Source organism: Crocuta crocuta, unplaced genomic scaffold (genome assembly GCF_008692635.1).
Source record: "Crocuta crocuta isolate KB4526 unplaced genomic scaffold, BGI_CrCroc_1.0 scaffold1664, whole genome shotgun sequence".
In the NCBI taxonomy this organism is placed as follows: Eukaryota; Metazoa; Chordata; class Mammalia; order Carnivora; family Hyaenidae; genus Crocuta; species Crocuta crocuta.
Genome location: NW_027530389.1, coordinates 72571 through 90573, shown reverse-complemented (window position 1 = coordinate 90573; position 18003 = coordinate 72571). Strand labels below are relative to the sequence as shown.

Below are 18003 nucleotides of genomic sequence, written 5' to 3'. Positions count from 1 at the left end.
AGAAAAGGCATCAACAGCAGATCTTATCAAGCAGAAGAAAGAATCTGTGAAGTAGAAGAGAGGTCATTTGAAGCCTCCTAGTCAGAGGAGAACAAAGGAGAAAGAATTACAGAGGAGAGAGAACCTATAAGAATAACGGGAGACTGTCAGAAAAGATATTGTAGGTATTATGTGAGTCCCAAAAAGGGAAGAGATGGAGAAAGGGACAGGAAGTTTAGTTAAGGAAATAATGGTTATGAACTTTTCAATTTGGGAAGAGCTATGGACTATCAAAATCAAGAAGCTGATTAATTCCCCCAAACAGATTCAACCCAAAGATATCGTCTCTAAGACACATTACAATAAAACTGGCTAAACCCAAAGAAAAATAATTTTGAATGCAGCAAGAGAGGAAAAAATGTGTCACACACAAAGGCAGTTCTATAAGAGATGTTTATAGTGATAAATGCCTATAGTAAGGAAAAGAAATGATCTCAAATAGACAACTTAACTTTACATATCCAAAAACTGAAAACAAGGGGGAAACTGGGTGGCTCAGTTGGGTGAGCACCCAACTTCTAATTTTGGGTCAGATGATGATCCCAGGGTCACGGACTCAAGCCCTGCATTGGGCTCTACCCTTGAGTGTAGAGCCTGCTTAAGATTCTGTATCTCCATCTGCCCCTCCCTTCCCCCCAACTTGTACTCTATCTGTCTCTCTCTCAAGTAAATAAAATTTAAAAAGCTTATTTAAAAAACAGTAAAAAGTAGAACAACTAAGCCTGTAATTAACAAAGTATGAGATAACAAATCAGAGAAAAAATATATGAAATAAAGACCAAAATGGTCAACAACAGTAATACCTATTTTTTTTCAAAACAAATAAACTTGACAAGCCTAAATTGGTTAAGATAAAAGAGAGATCAAATAAATAACAGGGGAAATAAAATTGGAAACATTCAAGTGATGCCAGGGAAATCCAGATGTTCATAAGAGACAACCATTAACAGTTACACACCAACAAATTGGATAACCTAAGGAAATTGATAAATTCGTGGAAATAGAAAACTTACAAAGACAAAATCATTAAGAATAGAAAATCTGAACAATAACAAGGAACAAGACTGAATCAGTAACTTAAAATATCTCTGCAAAGAAAAGTCTGGGAACAGAAGTTTTCATTGGTAATTTAAAGAAGAATTAATACCAATTCTTCTCAAACCATTCCAAAAACTTGAAAGAGGGTAAGAGGCACTTCCAAACCCACTTTACAAGATCAGCATTACTTTATACCACAGCCAGACAAGGACACTAGCAAAAAAAAAAAAAAAAATTGTAGGCCAAATCACTGATAAACATAAATATTAGAAATACTCAACAAAATGCTAGCAAAGTGAACTCAACAGCACATTAAAAGATTCATACACTATAATGAAGTTGGGTTTATCGATAGGACTGAAGGATGGTTCATCAGATGCAAATCAGTAATGTGATATACCACATTAACAAAGGGTAAAAATCATATAATCAGATAGTTACTAAAAAAGCCTTTGACACAATTCAACATCCATTTATGATGAATACTCTCAACAATTGAGTATTAAAGAAATGTACATCAACATAATAAAAACCATAAATAAGGAGCCCATAACTAACATCATAGTTGAGAATGAAAAGCTTTCAGCTTTTCAAGGATCAGGAAAAAGACACACAATTTCACCACTTTGGACAGAAGGAAATAAAAGGTACTCAAAAAAATAAAGAAGTAAAATTATCTGTTTCCAGATATCATATTACAGAGAGAAAAACCTGAAGACTCCACCAAAAAATAAAAAATAAAGTGTTAGACTTCAAAAATGAATTCAGTAAAGTATCAGGGTAGAAAATCAACATACGAAAACCTGTTGTATTTTTGTACCCTAATAATGAATTATCCCAAAGAGAACTTTTAAAAACAATCCCAGCTACAATAGCATGAAAAACAATCAAATACCTAGGAAGAGATCCATCCAAGGAGGCAAAACATTTGTCTCCTGAAAACTGTAAGACAGTTGTGAAATAAACTGAAGAAGCTATGAATAAATCGCAAGAGTGTCCATGTTCATAGAACGGAAGAATTAATGTTGTTAAACTGTGCCTACGTCCAAAGCAATCAGTTGATAGACTACAATTCCTATCAAGATCCCACTGACATTTTTCATAGAAATAGAATAAACAATCCTAAAATTTGTGTGGAACCAACAAGACTCCCCAGTAGCCAAAGTGTGTTGAGAAAGAAGAGCAAAGCTGAGGGCATCATGCTCCCTAATTTCAAGCTATATTATGAAGTGATGAAAATGAAAACACTATCCTATTGGCAGATCAGTGGAACAGAGTCAGGAGCCAGAAATAAACTCACACGTATATAGTTCATTAAAATGTAACAAGGGAGCCAAGAAAACACAATGTACACACATTACAAAAGTAATGTCTTCAGTAAATGGTGTTGGAAAAGCTGGATGTTCACAAGCCAAACAATGAAACCACTGTATTAAACCACTGATGAACATTAACTCTTATGCAAATTAAAGACAAGTGAATTATGTCAGATTTGTGTAAAAGCTTCTACTCAGCAAATCAACAAAATGAAAAGGCAGTCTGTAGAATGAGAGATAATATCTGCAAGCATAGATCTGATAAGGTACATATATATATTTTTTACATAGATTATATGTATATGTTCTACAACTTAATAGCAAAATATCCAATCCAATTAAAAATGGACAAAGATCTCAATAGACATTATTCTGAAGAATACATGCAATTGGCCAGTTGATACTCAAAATCACTAATCATCAGGCATATGCAATTCAAACCCACAATGAGATATCACCTTCTACCTGGTAAGACATCTTTTATCAAAAAGACAAGACATACCAAGTGTTGGTGAGAATGTGGAGTAAAGGGAACACTTGTATATTTTGGATAATAATGCAATTTGTTATAGGCATATGGAAAACAGTATGCAAGTTCCTCAAAAAGTTAATAGAACTACCATGTGATCCAGCCATTCCATTTCTGGTATATATCTGAATGAAATGAAATCAGCATCTTGAAGAAATATTGCACCCTCAATTTCATTATAGCTTTATTCACAATAACCAACATATAGAAACAACCTAAGTGTCCACTGATGGATGAATGGATAAGGAAGATATAAGATATATATATAGATATAGACCATCTATATATATATAGATATAGATATCTCTATATATAGATATCTCTATATAGATATAGATATAGATATCGATATCTATATATATATGTAGAATGGAGTAATATTCAACTATGAGGAAAAAGAAAATCTTACTATTCATAACACCATGCTTGAACCTAGAGGACAATATGTTAAGTATAATAAGCCAGAGATTGAAAATACTTCCTGATATTCTTGATACTTCATATATATATGAAATCACAAAAGAAAAAAGAAAACATCAAATTCATAGAAGCAGAGAGTAGAATGGTAGTTACAGTGGTGGATGCGGATGAGGGAAATGAGGAGATGCTGTTGCAATGGTGTAAGCCTTCATAAGATGAAAAAAAATTCTGGAGACCTCGTGTACAGCATGGTGACTATAGTTAGTAATAATGTATTGTATGGTTGAAATTTGCTGAGAGTAGATCTTAAGCATTCCAGCTTTAAAAAAAAAAAAAAGAAGGAAAGTAATTATGGTGAGGTGATTAATGTGTTGATTAACCTTTTTTTGAAATTGTTTCCAAATATATCTGTACCATGTCATCTCATTTTACACTTGATATATATACAATTTTGTCAACTATACTCCAGTAAAGTAAGGAGGGAAACATGTAATAGACATACAAAACATAAAGAGATAAGGATCAAACTAAATAACTATAAACCATAATCAAGAAGCAAACGAAGCCATTAAAAGAACAAGAGATTGAAAAAACAGCTGCAAACTAGAAGACAATTAGCCACATGTCAATAGTAAGTGTTCACCTATCAATAATTTCTTTAAATATAAATTGTTTAAATTTACCTGTTCAAAGGAATAAAGTACCTGAATGACTTAACGAAGAACTCACTTTCAATTTAAAGACACAATAGGCTTTGTGTATGGTGTAAGAAAGTGGTCTGGTTTCATTATTCTGCATGTTGCTGTCCAGTTCTCCCAGCACCATTTGCGAAAGAGACTGGTTGGTTGGGTTTTTTCCCCCCTCTATCGGATATTCCTTCCTGTTTTGTCAAAGATTAGTTGGCCATACATTTGTGGGTTCATTGCTGGGTTCTGTATTCTATTCCATTGATCCAAGTGTCTCTTTTTGTGCCAGTACCTTACAGTCTTGATGATTACAACTTTGTAGTAGAGGCTACAGTCCAGGATTATTATGCCTCCTACTTTGTTTTCTTTTTCAACATTACTTTGGCTAATCGGAGTCTTTTGTGGATCCATACAAATTTTAGGATAGTTTGTTCTAGCTCTGAGAGGAATGCTTGGGCAGTTTTGATTGGAATTCCATGAATGTGCAGATTGCTTTAGGTAGCATTAATGTTTTAACAATATTCTTCCAATCCATGAGTACAGAATATTTTTCCATTTTTTGTGTCTTCTCCACATTTCTTTCTTTCATGATTTTTGTAGAATTCTCAGCATACAGAGCTTTTAGTTCTTTGGATAGGTATTTTCCTAGGTATCTGATGGTTCTTGGTATAATTGTAAATGGGATCAATTTCTTGATTTCTCTTTCTGTTCGTTCATTATTGGTGTATAGAAATGCAGCTGATTTCTATACATCGATTTTGTATCCTGTTACTCTGCTGAATTCATGTGTCAGTTCTAGCAGCTTTTTGATGGACTCTTTCAAGTTTTCCATGTAGAGTATCCTGTCATCTGCAAAAAGTGAAAGTTTGACTTCTTCTTTGCCAATTTGGATGCCTTTCAGATCATTTTGTTACCTGATTGCTGAGTGTAGGATTTCCAACACTATGTTAAATAATAGTGAAGAGAGTGGACATCACTGACATGTTCCTAATCACTCAAAATGGATGAAAGGACTAATTGTGACACAGGAAACGATCAAAACCAAGAGGAGAAAACAGGCAACAACCTCTTGACCTCACCCACGGCAACTTCATACTCAAATGTCTCCAAAGGCAAGGTAAAAAAAAAGCAAAAGTGAAGTAGTAGGACCCCATGAAGATAAAAGCTTTTGCATTGCAAAGGAAACAATCAACAAAACTAAAAGGCAACCTTCAGAGTGGGAGAAGATATTTGCAAATGACATATTGAATAAAGGGTTAGTATCCAAAATCTATAAAGAACTTAAAAACTCGACACCTGAGAAACAAATAATTCAGTGAAGAAATTGGCAGAAGACATGAATAGACACTTTTCCAAAGAAGACATCCAGATGGCCAACAGACACATGAAAAGATGTTCAACATCACTCATCAGCAGGGAAATACAAATCAAAACCACATTGAGATACCACCACACAGCAGTCAGATTGGCTAAAATTAACAACTCAAGAAACAACGGATGTTGGCAAGGATGTGGAGAAAACGGGAACCCTCCTACACTGTTACTGGGAATGCAAGCTGGTGCATCTGCTCTGCAAAACAGTGTGGAGGTTCTTCAAAAAAATGAGAACTAGAACTACCCTTTGACTCCGTAATATTAGTACCAGGAATTGGTCCAAAGGATACAGGAATGGTGATTCAAAGGGGCACACGTACCCCCAATGTTTATAGCAGCGCTTTCAACAATAGCCAAATCATGGTAAGAGCCTAAATGTCCATCAGCTGATGAATGGATAAGGATAATGGTTTTTATATACAATGGAATACTACTTGGCAATGAGAAAGAATGTAATCATGCCATTTGCAACCATGTGGATGGAACTGGAGGGTATTATGCTAAGTGAAATAAGTCACTCAGAGAAAGATATCATATCTTTTCACTCATCTGTGGAACTTGAGACACTTGAGAAACTCACCATAAGACCATGGGGATAGGGAAGGAGAAAATATAGTTTTGAACAGAGAGGTGGCAAACCCATATGAGACTCTTAAACAAAGGGAACAAACTGAGGGTTGATGGGGGTAGGGAGGGAGGAGGGAAAATAGATGATGGGCATCGAGGAGGGCACTTGTTGGAAAGAGCACTGGGTGTTAATATGTAAGCAATGAATCATGAGAATCTACTCCTGAAATAAGAGCATACTGTATACACGGTATGTTAGTAACCTTGACAATAAATTATATTTTAAAATAAATAAAGACACAGTAGGCTAAAGTGAAGGAATGGAGAAAGATTTTCATGCAAATGGCAACCAAAGAATGTTAGAGTAGCTATTTTTCTATCAGAAAAAAAAGCTGACTTTCTGTCAAAACTATCTCTGCTGACAGAGAAGATCATTATATAATAATAAAAGATCCATTCAGCACAAAGATTGTAACAATTTTCAACATATGTGGAACCAACCTTGGAATTCCTAAATGTATAAAGCAAATATTGACAGATCTGAAGCAGAAAAATTGACAGCGATTCAGTAGTATTAGGAGACTTCAGTACCTCACTTTGTTTTTTCAATTTTTTTAATGTTTTATTTATTTCTGAGAGAGACCAAGAGAGAGGCAGTGTGAGCAGGGGAGGGTCAGAGAAAGGGAAACACAGAATCAGAAGCAGGCTCCAGGCTCTGAGCTAGCTGTCAGCACAGGGCCCAACATGGGGCTCAAACCCATGAACTGTGAGATCATGACCTGACCCGAAGTCGGACGCTTAACCGACTGAGCCACCCAGGTACCCCCAGTACCTCACTTTGAATCATAAATAGAATACATAGACAGAAATCCAAGAAAGAAGGTATAGATTTGAACAACACTGTAAACATTTTGTGGACCTAATAGATATACATGGAATTTTGCACCCAACAGTGGAAGAGGACAGTCTACTGCACATGAAAGAGTCTATGCAGTACCTTGTTCAATCACAATGGGATAAGTTTAGAAAACAGTAACAGCAAAAAGAATGGGAAAATTCACAAATATGTGGAAACAAAACACACTTTCAAGTAACATTTGGGTGAAAGAGGAAAGTGGAAGAGAATTTTAAAAAATATTTTGAGACAAATGAGAACAAAACCAATGTAACAAATTTCAGAGATCCTGCAAGAGTTGTACAAAGAGGGAGGATTTTAGTGAGAAATGCCTAAATTAAAATAAAAGATTAAGGTACCTATGTGGCTTAGCCAGTGAGTGTCCAACTCTTGATTTCGGCTCAGGTCATGATCTCACAGTTGAGTTCATGAGATTGGGCCTCACAGTAGTGCTGGCAGCACAGAGCCTGCTTGGGATTCTCTCTCCCTCTCTCTGCTCTTTACCCTCTTGTGTGTGTGTGTGTGTGTGCACACGGGCCACACATCTGCAAGGGCACTCTCTGGCTGTCTCTCAAAATAAATAAACATAAAACAATTTAGCTTAAAGTAGCAGATTGTATATTTACAATGTAACTTCATACCTTGAGGAACTAGCAAAAGAACAAACTAACCCAGATCTAGAAGGGAGGAAATAATAAAGATTAGAGTGGAAATAAATCAAATAGAGAATAAGAAATACCCTATTCCACCAGCTCACTGTCACTATTCTGTCATTTTCAAATTTATATTTATGTTGGGTTTTGTTTGCTATCATTTTCTGATGATCGATATTCATTCTTTGTTCTTTCCTATCGTATTCATATAATGGTAAAATTTCCCTCTAAGAATTCTTTATTATCATCTCACAAAATTTTATTTAAAATGTTTTTCTTATCATTCAATTCAAAAGATTTAATCTCTTTTTTAAAAAAGATTATATACTTTAGTCCTTATCCTGAGTATTTAGTATTCCAATTACCCCATTTCCAGTGTACTAGGCACCCCAAGTGAAGATAAAATTACCAGTGACCAATTATGAAAAAATATATAGCTCATATTTTCTCTTGATTTCTTCATTATCTGTGGGCTATTTAATAAATAAAGCTGTACTTTGTGAAGACCTTGTAAATGACAGAAGTCTTTTATTGTTTCAAGTCAAGCTACACATAATTTGAGGAATCATCATTTTGGTCTTAGAACACGAATGAATGTGTTGATCTGTGTCATACTCATTGAACTCCATGTATCCATATGGTTTTAAGCACCCAAATATGGTGACAAACATTTCAGATTCTCACAGTGGTGGTAGCTATGGTGGCAGATTCTCTGAGATCGTCACCTGAACTGAGATAACCCCAATTAGTTAACTGAGTGCTGGGGTTGTTTAGGAAATCATGAGTCAGCAATATTCTTTTAAAGTGCCTGGAAAGGACCCATTGCCAGTGCACCTCTGACATGCTGTAGGACTCCAGATCCATTAGACCAACAGATTCCTAAATATTTCCTAGAAGGGGTTCTGAGTATTCTAAATCGTACTTCATTCCAAAAACAATTTAATAAACTATCTTGATTTAATATCTTCATAGCTTATTTTTGCTGTCATAAGAATTTGAGTGATTTGGATTTTTCTAGGTTTTCATTTATAAATGACACTTTATTTTTATATTGTTATATTGAAGCTTTATAAAAATGTTTATTTATATGCTTATGTTTTCATTATACATTTTGCCTTTCAGAAACATGTTCAAAATCAGAGATAACAATTGAAAATGGATTTTTTTCTGAATATGAACAAACGTACTCCTTAAACACGGAAACACAGTATCAGTGTAAACCAGGATATGTAACACCAGATGGTAAACCTTCAGGAACAATTACATGTCTGAAAAGTGGATGGTCACTTCAACCCACATGTATTAGTGAGTAATTTATTATGTCCATAGTCATTATCCTGATGCATTGACCAAAGTTTCCTCTAAGTTAATTCTTTTCTCGGGGGAAGGGCTTACATGGTTCCCATTTGAAAAGAAATGAAGGGGCGCCTGCGTGGCTCAGTCGGTTAAGTGTCCGACTTCGGCTCAGGTCATGATCTCACGGTTCGTGGGTTCGAGCTCCACGTCGGGATCTGTGCTGACAGCTCAGAGCCTGCAGCTGCTTCAGATTCTGTGTCCCTCTCTCGCTCTGCTCCTTCCCTGCTCATTCTCTGTCTCTCTCACTCTCTCAAAGATAAATAAACATTAAAAAGTTTAAAAAAAAAAGAAAAGATAAATGAAAAAATATATAATTTTTTGCCTCTTAAGAGTAATCACTTGTAGAGTGTAATACCAGCACATCTTTCAGTTTACATTATTTTCCACTTTAGAATATCCTGTGGTTTGGAAACTGGTTAGGGAGCCTGATGTATAGTCTCCTGGAAACTCATTTATTTGTGGCTGACACCTTTATGCCTGTTGTCCCTGATTTTAGGTGTTCAGACTTTGAAGTCAGAATCTTTGATGCTAGACATACAAATTATGTTTGTAAGTGAAGATTTGGGCCCATAGTGCAGAATTGTAATTTAAACTGTAGAATTTATGTTTGACAATCCAGGGTAAGTCTACTTTTAAACATTCCCCTTAGAAAATCTTCATAAACATCTAGTCAGTAGAGACAGAAATGTGTCTAGATAGCGCCAAATACAGCGGTGTGGAAAGATTTCCCTGTCCCTAGATGTTTATGAAGATTTTCTATGAACAATTTCCTCAGTTTATCTTATACTCCAAAGCTATGCAGTGATATTTTTGAACCGATGATGAGCATATTCACTTTAAGTGAAGTGGATATTTGAATATCCCTTTCTACTGTTTGCATATCCTTTTTTTTTTTTTTTCAATTTTCCTTGTTTACTAAGAGCACTAGCCACAGGAAAAATGGTAAAAGTGGGACCCATATAAAATTCATTTTATACTAACTTTTAATTAACTATCCATTATGACACTTATTATGGATATATATATATCCACTATAACACTTATTATGGATATATATATATATATGTATATATATATCCATTATAACACTAATCTCTCTTTCGTTCTGTCTCTTTTTCACTGGTGTAGTTTTGCTTTGATTTTTAAAGCTTTAAGGTACATCACTACATAACACAGTATAAAATTTGAGATGAATTATTAAATCTTTATTACCATACTGTTAGCAATAATTGAAGCTTTTAACATTTTACTTTCTTATAACTAGTTGTAAATACTAGAGTTTCTCTCCATTAAATCTTGGTAAGTTTAATAGAATATACACCCATTAGGAAAATATTTGGGAAAGAAAATTAGCATGTGAGCTTCAGAAATTATTATGTTTTAAAGTAGAGTTTTTATTGAATGTTGAAAAATTAACTTGCATTTTTGGAAACCAATCCTGTTCAACTAATCCATTTTTCTCTGGCAGATTTGCCACACCGCTGATGAGTTTGGTGTCTTAATTCATAAAATCGTATTCTGCTTTGCTAGGAAAAGTATGATATATCTGTAATATTCTATTTTATTACAAGCATGGCATAAACACAGAATATAATAGAGAAAAGTGTTCTTATATAAACTTTCTGAGTATTTAAGCAATAAGAAAACTGCTACGTAGAAATGCATTTTTTCATTTTGAATAACTTTCAGGACAATAATTTATCAATGGAATTCTTAGATTATTTCAATATGATACTGAATTTACTAGCACATAGTAATTGATGAGGCTTATTGTACCTCCTTCGGATGAGACTCAATTACATCGTCCATTAAATAATATTAGAAATGAAATCTTCAATTCTCTTATCCCTTAGAATCTTGTTACAAGCCAGTGTTTGAGAATTCTAAAGCCAAAAGCAATGGCACGTGGTTTAAACTCAATGACAAGCTGGACTATGAATGCCACGATGGATACGAAAGCCAACATGGGCGCACAGGTTCAATAGTGTGTGGTAACGATGGTTGGTCTCATAAACCTATATGTTATGGTAAGTAGCATTTTTCCAGGTATTTTTTTTTAAGGATTAACAAAATTAACAAAATGTGTGTAAGATATTCCATTTTGGAGGCACCCAAGTGGCTCAGACGATTAAGTATTAGACTTTGGTTCAGGCCATGATTTCATAGCTCTGGGTTCAAGCCCCGTGTGGAGCTCAGTGCTGACAACTCAGAGTCTGCTTCAGATTCTGTGTCTCCCTCTCTCTCCACCTCTCCTGCTCACTCTGTCTCCAAAAACAAATAAACATCCACTAATGTACCGTGCTAAAGAGAGATTATTATTGCCTTTGGGCTTTCAAACACCCTCTTCTCCTAGTTTACATTCAATCAGAAGAAGACACCTTGCTTTTAATCATTACTCCTTAAAAATGACTTTAAATAATGCAAATTTGGTCAAAATGGAAATCTATCTTTTTAACTTTTTTAATGTTTACCATATACATGAGAGATGTGTAAACAAAGTATAATTGTGTTTGTTATTCTAAATGCAGGATTTCATAGTATTTAAAACTGAGTTCTTTTAGTGTGTGTGGTATAAGAAAACCAAAATTATAGTTTCTCACAATTTCCTCAGCTGTTTTACTCCTGAGTTTCTGCTTTTATACCTTCTGCCTTGAGTGCTAATTTCTGCAGGCCCTGAGAGAAGCTCTTTATTTCTGACATGGACAGGTTCTGTGGACTATTTCATGAATCTCTTTCATGTTTGCTAATCCACTGCATTCCAGGATTAGGAGTAGGACTTGAATCTGTGGAAAACTTGAGTGGCTATAGAGTGTTCACGCCAGGGGAACAGTATGTGCAAAACTTTGATAACAGAAGAATATTTGAGAAGTTTCGGAGTGAGCAGATTCTACTCAAGTTGTGGGAGAATTTTATGAACTAAGCCTCATTAGGGGACAAGGAAAAGATAACTCAGGTTACTTTCCAGACCTATCAGCACATTTAGATTACCTTTATGATTGATAAAAAGCCATAAAAGAGTCTTAAGGAATGAAGTAAGACAATTTTACTTAGATTTTTTTTTTTTATGTTTTTTATTTATTTCTAGGAGAGAGAGAGACAGCGTGAGCTGGGGTGGGTCAGAGAGAGAGGGAGTCACAGACTGAAACAGGCTCCAGAGTCTGAGCTGGCAGTCAGCACAGAGCCTGACGCGGGGCTCGAACCCACGAACCACGAGATCATGACCCAAGCGAAAGTCGGACGCTTAACAGACTAAGCCACCCAGGCGCCCCCAATTTTACTTAGATTTTTAAAAAGTTTCTTTCCCCCATATTATGTGATTGTGGTGGGGAAGAGAAGATTCCAGAGTTTATGCAGCATGAATATGGTATGGAATAGGATGATGGCTGATGAGATGCAAAGCAGAACACATTCAAAATATGTTCTTTTGGTGGAAAATACAGTGGGTGTAGGAAAGAGTAATAATCAAGGAACTCACTGTCTTGTTTTTAATTTTTTTCATAAACAGATAAATGGTAGTGCATTTTTGTAAGGTGGCGAACAAAGGGAGATCCTTTTGGGAGGAACATCCCAACTGTTGGCTTGAGCACATTCTGGTTGAGTTGCCCATGGGCAATCAAAATTGGACAATCAAAACATGTGGGTTTAGGGAGGAGATACATATCTGGAATTGTCACTGCAGAAATGAGGATATGAAATTGGAAAAGAATACAGAATACAAAGAGAAGAGAGCTAAAGACCGAGCCATGAAGCATCCCAACGTTTAGGTGTCAGGTAGAAGAGGAACAGACAGCAGAGTAGATAGCAAAAAAGAGGACCCATAGAATTGGGAGAAGAAAATATTTTGGAATGAATGTTCTCCTAGATGTGGAGAGAAGAAAACGACTGAAGGATGAGGAAGTATAAGTGAGTCCAGTGCAGTCAGCCTGGTCAAATTCTAGCAAATTCCAATTCCCTCAGCTGGCTAAACATGTATCTTAGGGCAACAGCCAAGCTTACTTGCAGCTTCATTCACTCTTCCTTGTCTGTAAATGTCTTCATATTCACAAAGGCTCAAGTATTTCAAAGGACTGTTTTTCTTTTTAGTATAATTTTAATATTTAAATTCTAATTTGTAATTAGTTAGCAAGATAGGAAGATTCTTAATTAGAAAAATGCATGTTGAATAATATTCAAGAACGCCAAAAATGCCACAAACATGACAAATTGGAAGGTATGATTCTAGACATCCCTAATTCGANGCCTCCGCGACTAATAGTTTCTTTAAGACAAGGTAGAAATGCTTTGTGTGTGTTCTGGTTCTCCCATTCTATTTACATTAAACAAAACTACCAATTCTTATTTGAGTGCGATTTTAAAGTTGTAGCATCGGGGTTTTTTTTAAAATACAGAATACTTAGATGTTATGAAAATAGAAAACAATATAACATTATATTTATAAATGTTAGTTATAAAATCAGACCCAGGGGGCACCTGGGTGGCTCAGTGGCTGGAGCGTCAGGCTTTAGCTCAGGTCATGAGCTTATGGCCCCTGAGTCCCAGCCCCGCATCGGACTCTGTGCTGACAGCTCAGAGCCTGGAACCCGCTTCGGATTTTGAGTCTCCCTGTCTCTCTGCCCCTCCCCCGCTCATGTTCTATCTCTGTCTCTCAAAAATAAACATTACAAAAATTAAAAAAAAAATCAGATCCAGTATAAGCAAGTTGACCTTACAAATAAATTTTCAGTTTACATATATTGCTCTTTAATGCCTCACTATTTCTCAGGGTCCCTCATGAGTTTAAATGGTATATAAAACCTAAAATGTAATATTTTCTGTTGCTCCTCTGTATAAGCAGTACCCAGCACCTCATTTTTATAAGACACATGTAAAATTTAGTTTGGCAATGTTTACTTATATATTCTCACTAAATTATTCTACTCTTTTTGTAGAAATAGAATGCAAGATTCCTGAAATAGAAAAATACTTAGTTACTGATCCCAAAAAAGACAAATATAAAATCGGAGACGTGTTGAAATTCTTCTGCAGACAAAGACTTAAAAGAGTTGGACCAGATTCAGCTCAGTGTTACGAATTTGGATGGTCCCCTCATCTTCCAACATGTAAAGGTGAATATTTATCTTCCAGTTGCTAAAACAAAAATTAGGATTTGGATATCAACTTTTTTTTTTGTTTCCACTCTTAATTTTCTGTTGGCTTCAAGTGTGTGTCTGGAATCTAATGCATTAAACCAGGACATGGGTTAGGTAATAGATAGCTCAGATTTTCTTGTTCACAAAATAAATCTTGGGGCGCCTGGGTGGCAGAGTTGGTTAAGCTTCTGACTTTGGCTCAGGTCATGATCTCATGTTGGTGTGTTCAAGTCCCACATCAGGCTCTGTGCTGACAGCTCAGAGCCTGGAGCCTGCTTGCCTGCTTCTGTGTCTCCCTCTCTGCTCTTCCTTGCCCCATTCTCTCTTTCTCTCTCTCTCTCTCCCTCTCTCCCTCTCTCCCTCTCTCCCTCCCTCCCTCTCTCCCTTTCTCCCTCTCTCCCTCTCCCTCTCTCCCTCTCTCTCTCTCTCTCAAAAATAAGTAAACATTAACAAAGAAAACAAATCTTCAGTTGTTTCTTGATATGTGTAGTGCGGTATCCATAGATACATATATGATGTCTAACACATGTGTTACTTTTCCTTTTGCCTATACTTCCACCGTTAATATTGAAACTTCATAGCATGGGCTTTATTTCAAGTTTCATTGGGTGTCTAAACAATATTCAAGCAATTTATAATCAATTCAGAGAATTTAATCACATGTAAGGCTACATCAAAGTTAAAAAAGGTTGATAAGGGGCGCCTGGGTGGCTTAGTCAGTTAAGCGTCTGACTTCAGCTCAGGTCATGATCTCATAGGTTTGTGGGTTTGAGCCCCGCGTCAGGCTCTGTGCTGACAGCTCAGAGCCTTGAGCCTGTCTTCAGATTCTGTATCTCCCTCTCTCTCTGACCCTCCCCTGCTCACACTGTTTCTATTTCTCTCTCAAAAATAAATAAGATGTTTAAAAATGTTTAAATAAAATATGTTGATAAAATGTTTGCCTCAAATGATGACATTTCTCAAACAGTTTTGATGAAATGTTACCATGGAATAAGAATATTGCTATATAATTTACATAGCCATATTGAGTATCTGGTTTGCACACATCTTTAGAATCTAGATTATTAAACATATTTTCTGGGTTTCAATATACTTCCAATATACTAGTTCAGTGTAAGTAATAGAACTGGGTTAGGGTGCCTCAGTGACTCAGTCATTGAGCATTACACTCTGCAGTTCATCTCCAGTCATGATCCCTGGGTCATGGGATCGAGCCCCATGTTGGGCTCCACACTGAGCATAGGGTCTGCTTAATATTCTCTCTCTCTGCCCATCTCCCCCACTCATGCTCTCTCTCTCTCTTAAAATTTTTTAAAAACAACTTGGAAACATGTTTCTGGTTTAAGCACTATTTGTTTTTTTATTGATTCAGGAGGCTATAATCTCCTCCGTTTTATTGGTATTTAAATTGTTAAAAAAATCCACTCCATGTTATTGGTTTTTAAGTTGTCAAATAGGTAATTTGATAATTATTTACACAGTATTTCTCCTCTAGAGCAAACAAAACAGTGTTCTACACCTCCTCAACTCCTTAACGGAAAAGTTAAAGAAACAGAGAGAGAAAACTATCAACACAGTGAATTGGTGGAATATGTGTGTAATCCTAGATTCCTGATGAAGGGTTTTAATAAAATTCAGTGTGTTGATGGACAATGGACAGACTTGCCGATTTGTATTGGTAATGTATAAAATGTGTAATATTTAGGGGCACCTGGGTGGCTCAGTCGGTTAAGCATCTGACTTTGGCTCAGGTTATGATCTCGCAGTTCGTGGGTTGGAGCCCCATGTTGGGCTCTGTGCTGACAGCTCAGACCTGGAGCCTTTTTAGGGTTCTGTGTCTCCCTCTCTGACCCTCCCCTGCTCATGCTGTTTCTCTCAGAAATAAATAAAAAACAAAAAATATATATTAATATTTAAATAAAGCAAACTTTTGTATTTATATAAGTATAGAAACTGTATTTAATAAATAAGCATATTTTTCGAAACTTTTCACAGAGGTGGAGAGTACATGTGGAGAGATACCTGAACTTGAATATGGCTATGCTGTCGAGGCTTCTAACCCTCCCTATCACCATGGAGATTCAGTGGAGTTCAGTTGCAGAGAAGAATTCACAATGATTGGAAAAAAATCAATTACATGTATAAGTGGACTATGGACCCAACTTCCTCAGTGCATTGGTGAGAAGACACTTCTCAAATAGACAGTGAATGAAATGTAATGTTTTTATTGTAAAAATGATATTTGCAAACGTAGTTTTGAAACTTAGATATATGCTTGAAAATGTCAGGTCTTAAATTATAATGATTGCTGATATTCTACAAAGGAGAAATATAACCTAGCAAGAGAGTTTTATTGCCCTTTCTATCCCTGATATTAACATTGTTTTTAAGTGTGAAGCTTAATTTTACTTATATTTATTTGTATGGTTTAAATCTGAACATTAATTGCCAGGTAAATAGAACCATATATACATAAATCCCAGTTTTGTTTTATGTGGCACTCTTGTTTCAGGCCTTGGAAAACAGATAAAGATAAGAAAACACCCACTTGCTACATCCCTATAGGAATCTTGCCTCTCTCAAAGCTTCTAAGGATTTCTCAGTCTGTTTTCAAATGCAGCAACAAAAGTTAATGTGCCAAAGGATGGGTGAGCTGCAGACCCTCTCTGTTAGGAGTAAAAGTCAGTCAGAAGAGACAGGGTAGGGCCAGGAAACAAGCCTGATTGATGGACTTCACCTCACTTTGGATGAGCAAGTCTTGGATGACTGACAGGGAAAATATTGGGGGCCCTTTTCATTTTTCCCTTAGAATGAGTTCTTTCCTAGAGTTTTCCTAGATCCTACATTCAAAGAGAGCCCTGGATGGCCAAGCTTACTCATCCAGCAGATTTCTAGGCATTAATTGTTCCGAGGAGAAGGTAGCGCTTAGGCTCATGTTTCATGAGAGCAGAGATTTACACCTGTTTTGTTCATGATGTATTCCCAACATCCAAAAGACTGGTGAACATAGAGCAGACATTAAATAGGAGTTTGCTGACTGAATCAGTAAGTTTTGTTCCTTATTAATCCTTACATTTTTGCTAAAACAGATTCCCATAAGAAGTATTGCCAGTCCTTCAAGACCAGATTTCATTTTTCTCATCTTCTATATCCACAAGTGATTTCCCTCATTTTATATGGGGGAAAACCTAAGGTTATAACAGGCATGAAAACTCTCAACTTTTCACTCTTATACTAAAACATGTTTCATTTTTTACTTTTCTTAGATCTCAGAGTTTGCCTTCCTAAGGTTCATCTTCTACCTGTATGCAAGTTTAACATAATCCCCCTTTAACTATCATAGATGTTACTCTAATTTTCTCTGCTCAGTGTTTATTTTGTACTTCAAGCTAGTCTACGTTTTCATTTCTCAAAATGTTTATTTTCTCCTAAGAAACAAGGAAATTCTTTCAGAAACCAATCAATCAATCATAGGACCATGACAACACCCAGCACCACCCCTTTGGACTACAGATCAGTTACTATCACCTGAAGAACACCTTGTTTTGCCTCCCTCAACACTGAGGACAAGCCCTAAAAACAGAATTAATTTTCAGCCTCTAGTGTGTTTTGAATTATTCTCCTTGGTTTTTATCTTTTTATTGTATTAGAAAATAATTACTTTCTTAAAACTGTTTTAATGTTTATTTACTTTTGAGAGAGAGAGACAGTGAGGGAGTAGGGGAGGGGAGATAGAGAATGGAGACACAGAATCCAAAGCAGGCTCCAGGCCCTGAGCTATCAGCACAGATCCCTATGCAGGCCTTGAACCCATGAATCATGAGAACATGACCTGAGCTTAAGTCGGCGCTTAACCGACGGAGCCACCCAGGCACCCCACAAAATCTTAACTTCTTGGGTAATTATTAATAAATCCAAAGACCTACATCAACTGATATTTTATCAGATCTACAAAGCACTCCAGTCTTCACTGAATTGTTGAAGTATGTAGTTGTATAAAA

The 18003-nt window shown here is 36.0% G+C and overlaps 1 protein-coding gene across 1 annotated transcript in view; it reads left to right on the top strand.

Moving 5' to 3' along the window:
* Positions 1-18003, top strand: part of LOC144233587 (complement factor H-like) — a 101305-nt gene that overhangs the window by 61563 nt on the left and 21739 nt on the right. Inside the window, exons 10-14 of the mRNA XM_077766569.1 lie at positions 8640-8822; positions 10727-10900; positions 13802-13978; positions 15498-15680; positions 15998-16180. Coding sequence (XP_077622695.1) covers positions 8640-8822; positions 10727-10900; positions 13802-13978; positions 15498-15680; positions 15998-16180 — 900 coding nt within the window. The remainder of the gene's footprint in view (positions 1-8639; positions 8823-10726; positions 10901-13801; positions 13979-15497; positions 15681-15997; positions 16181-18003) is intronic.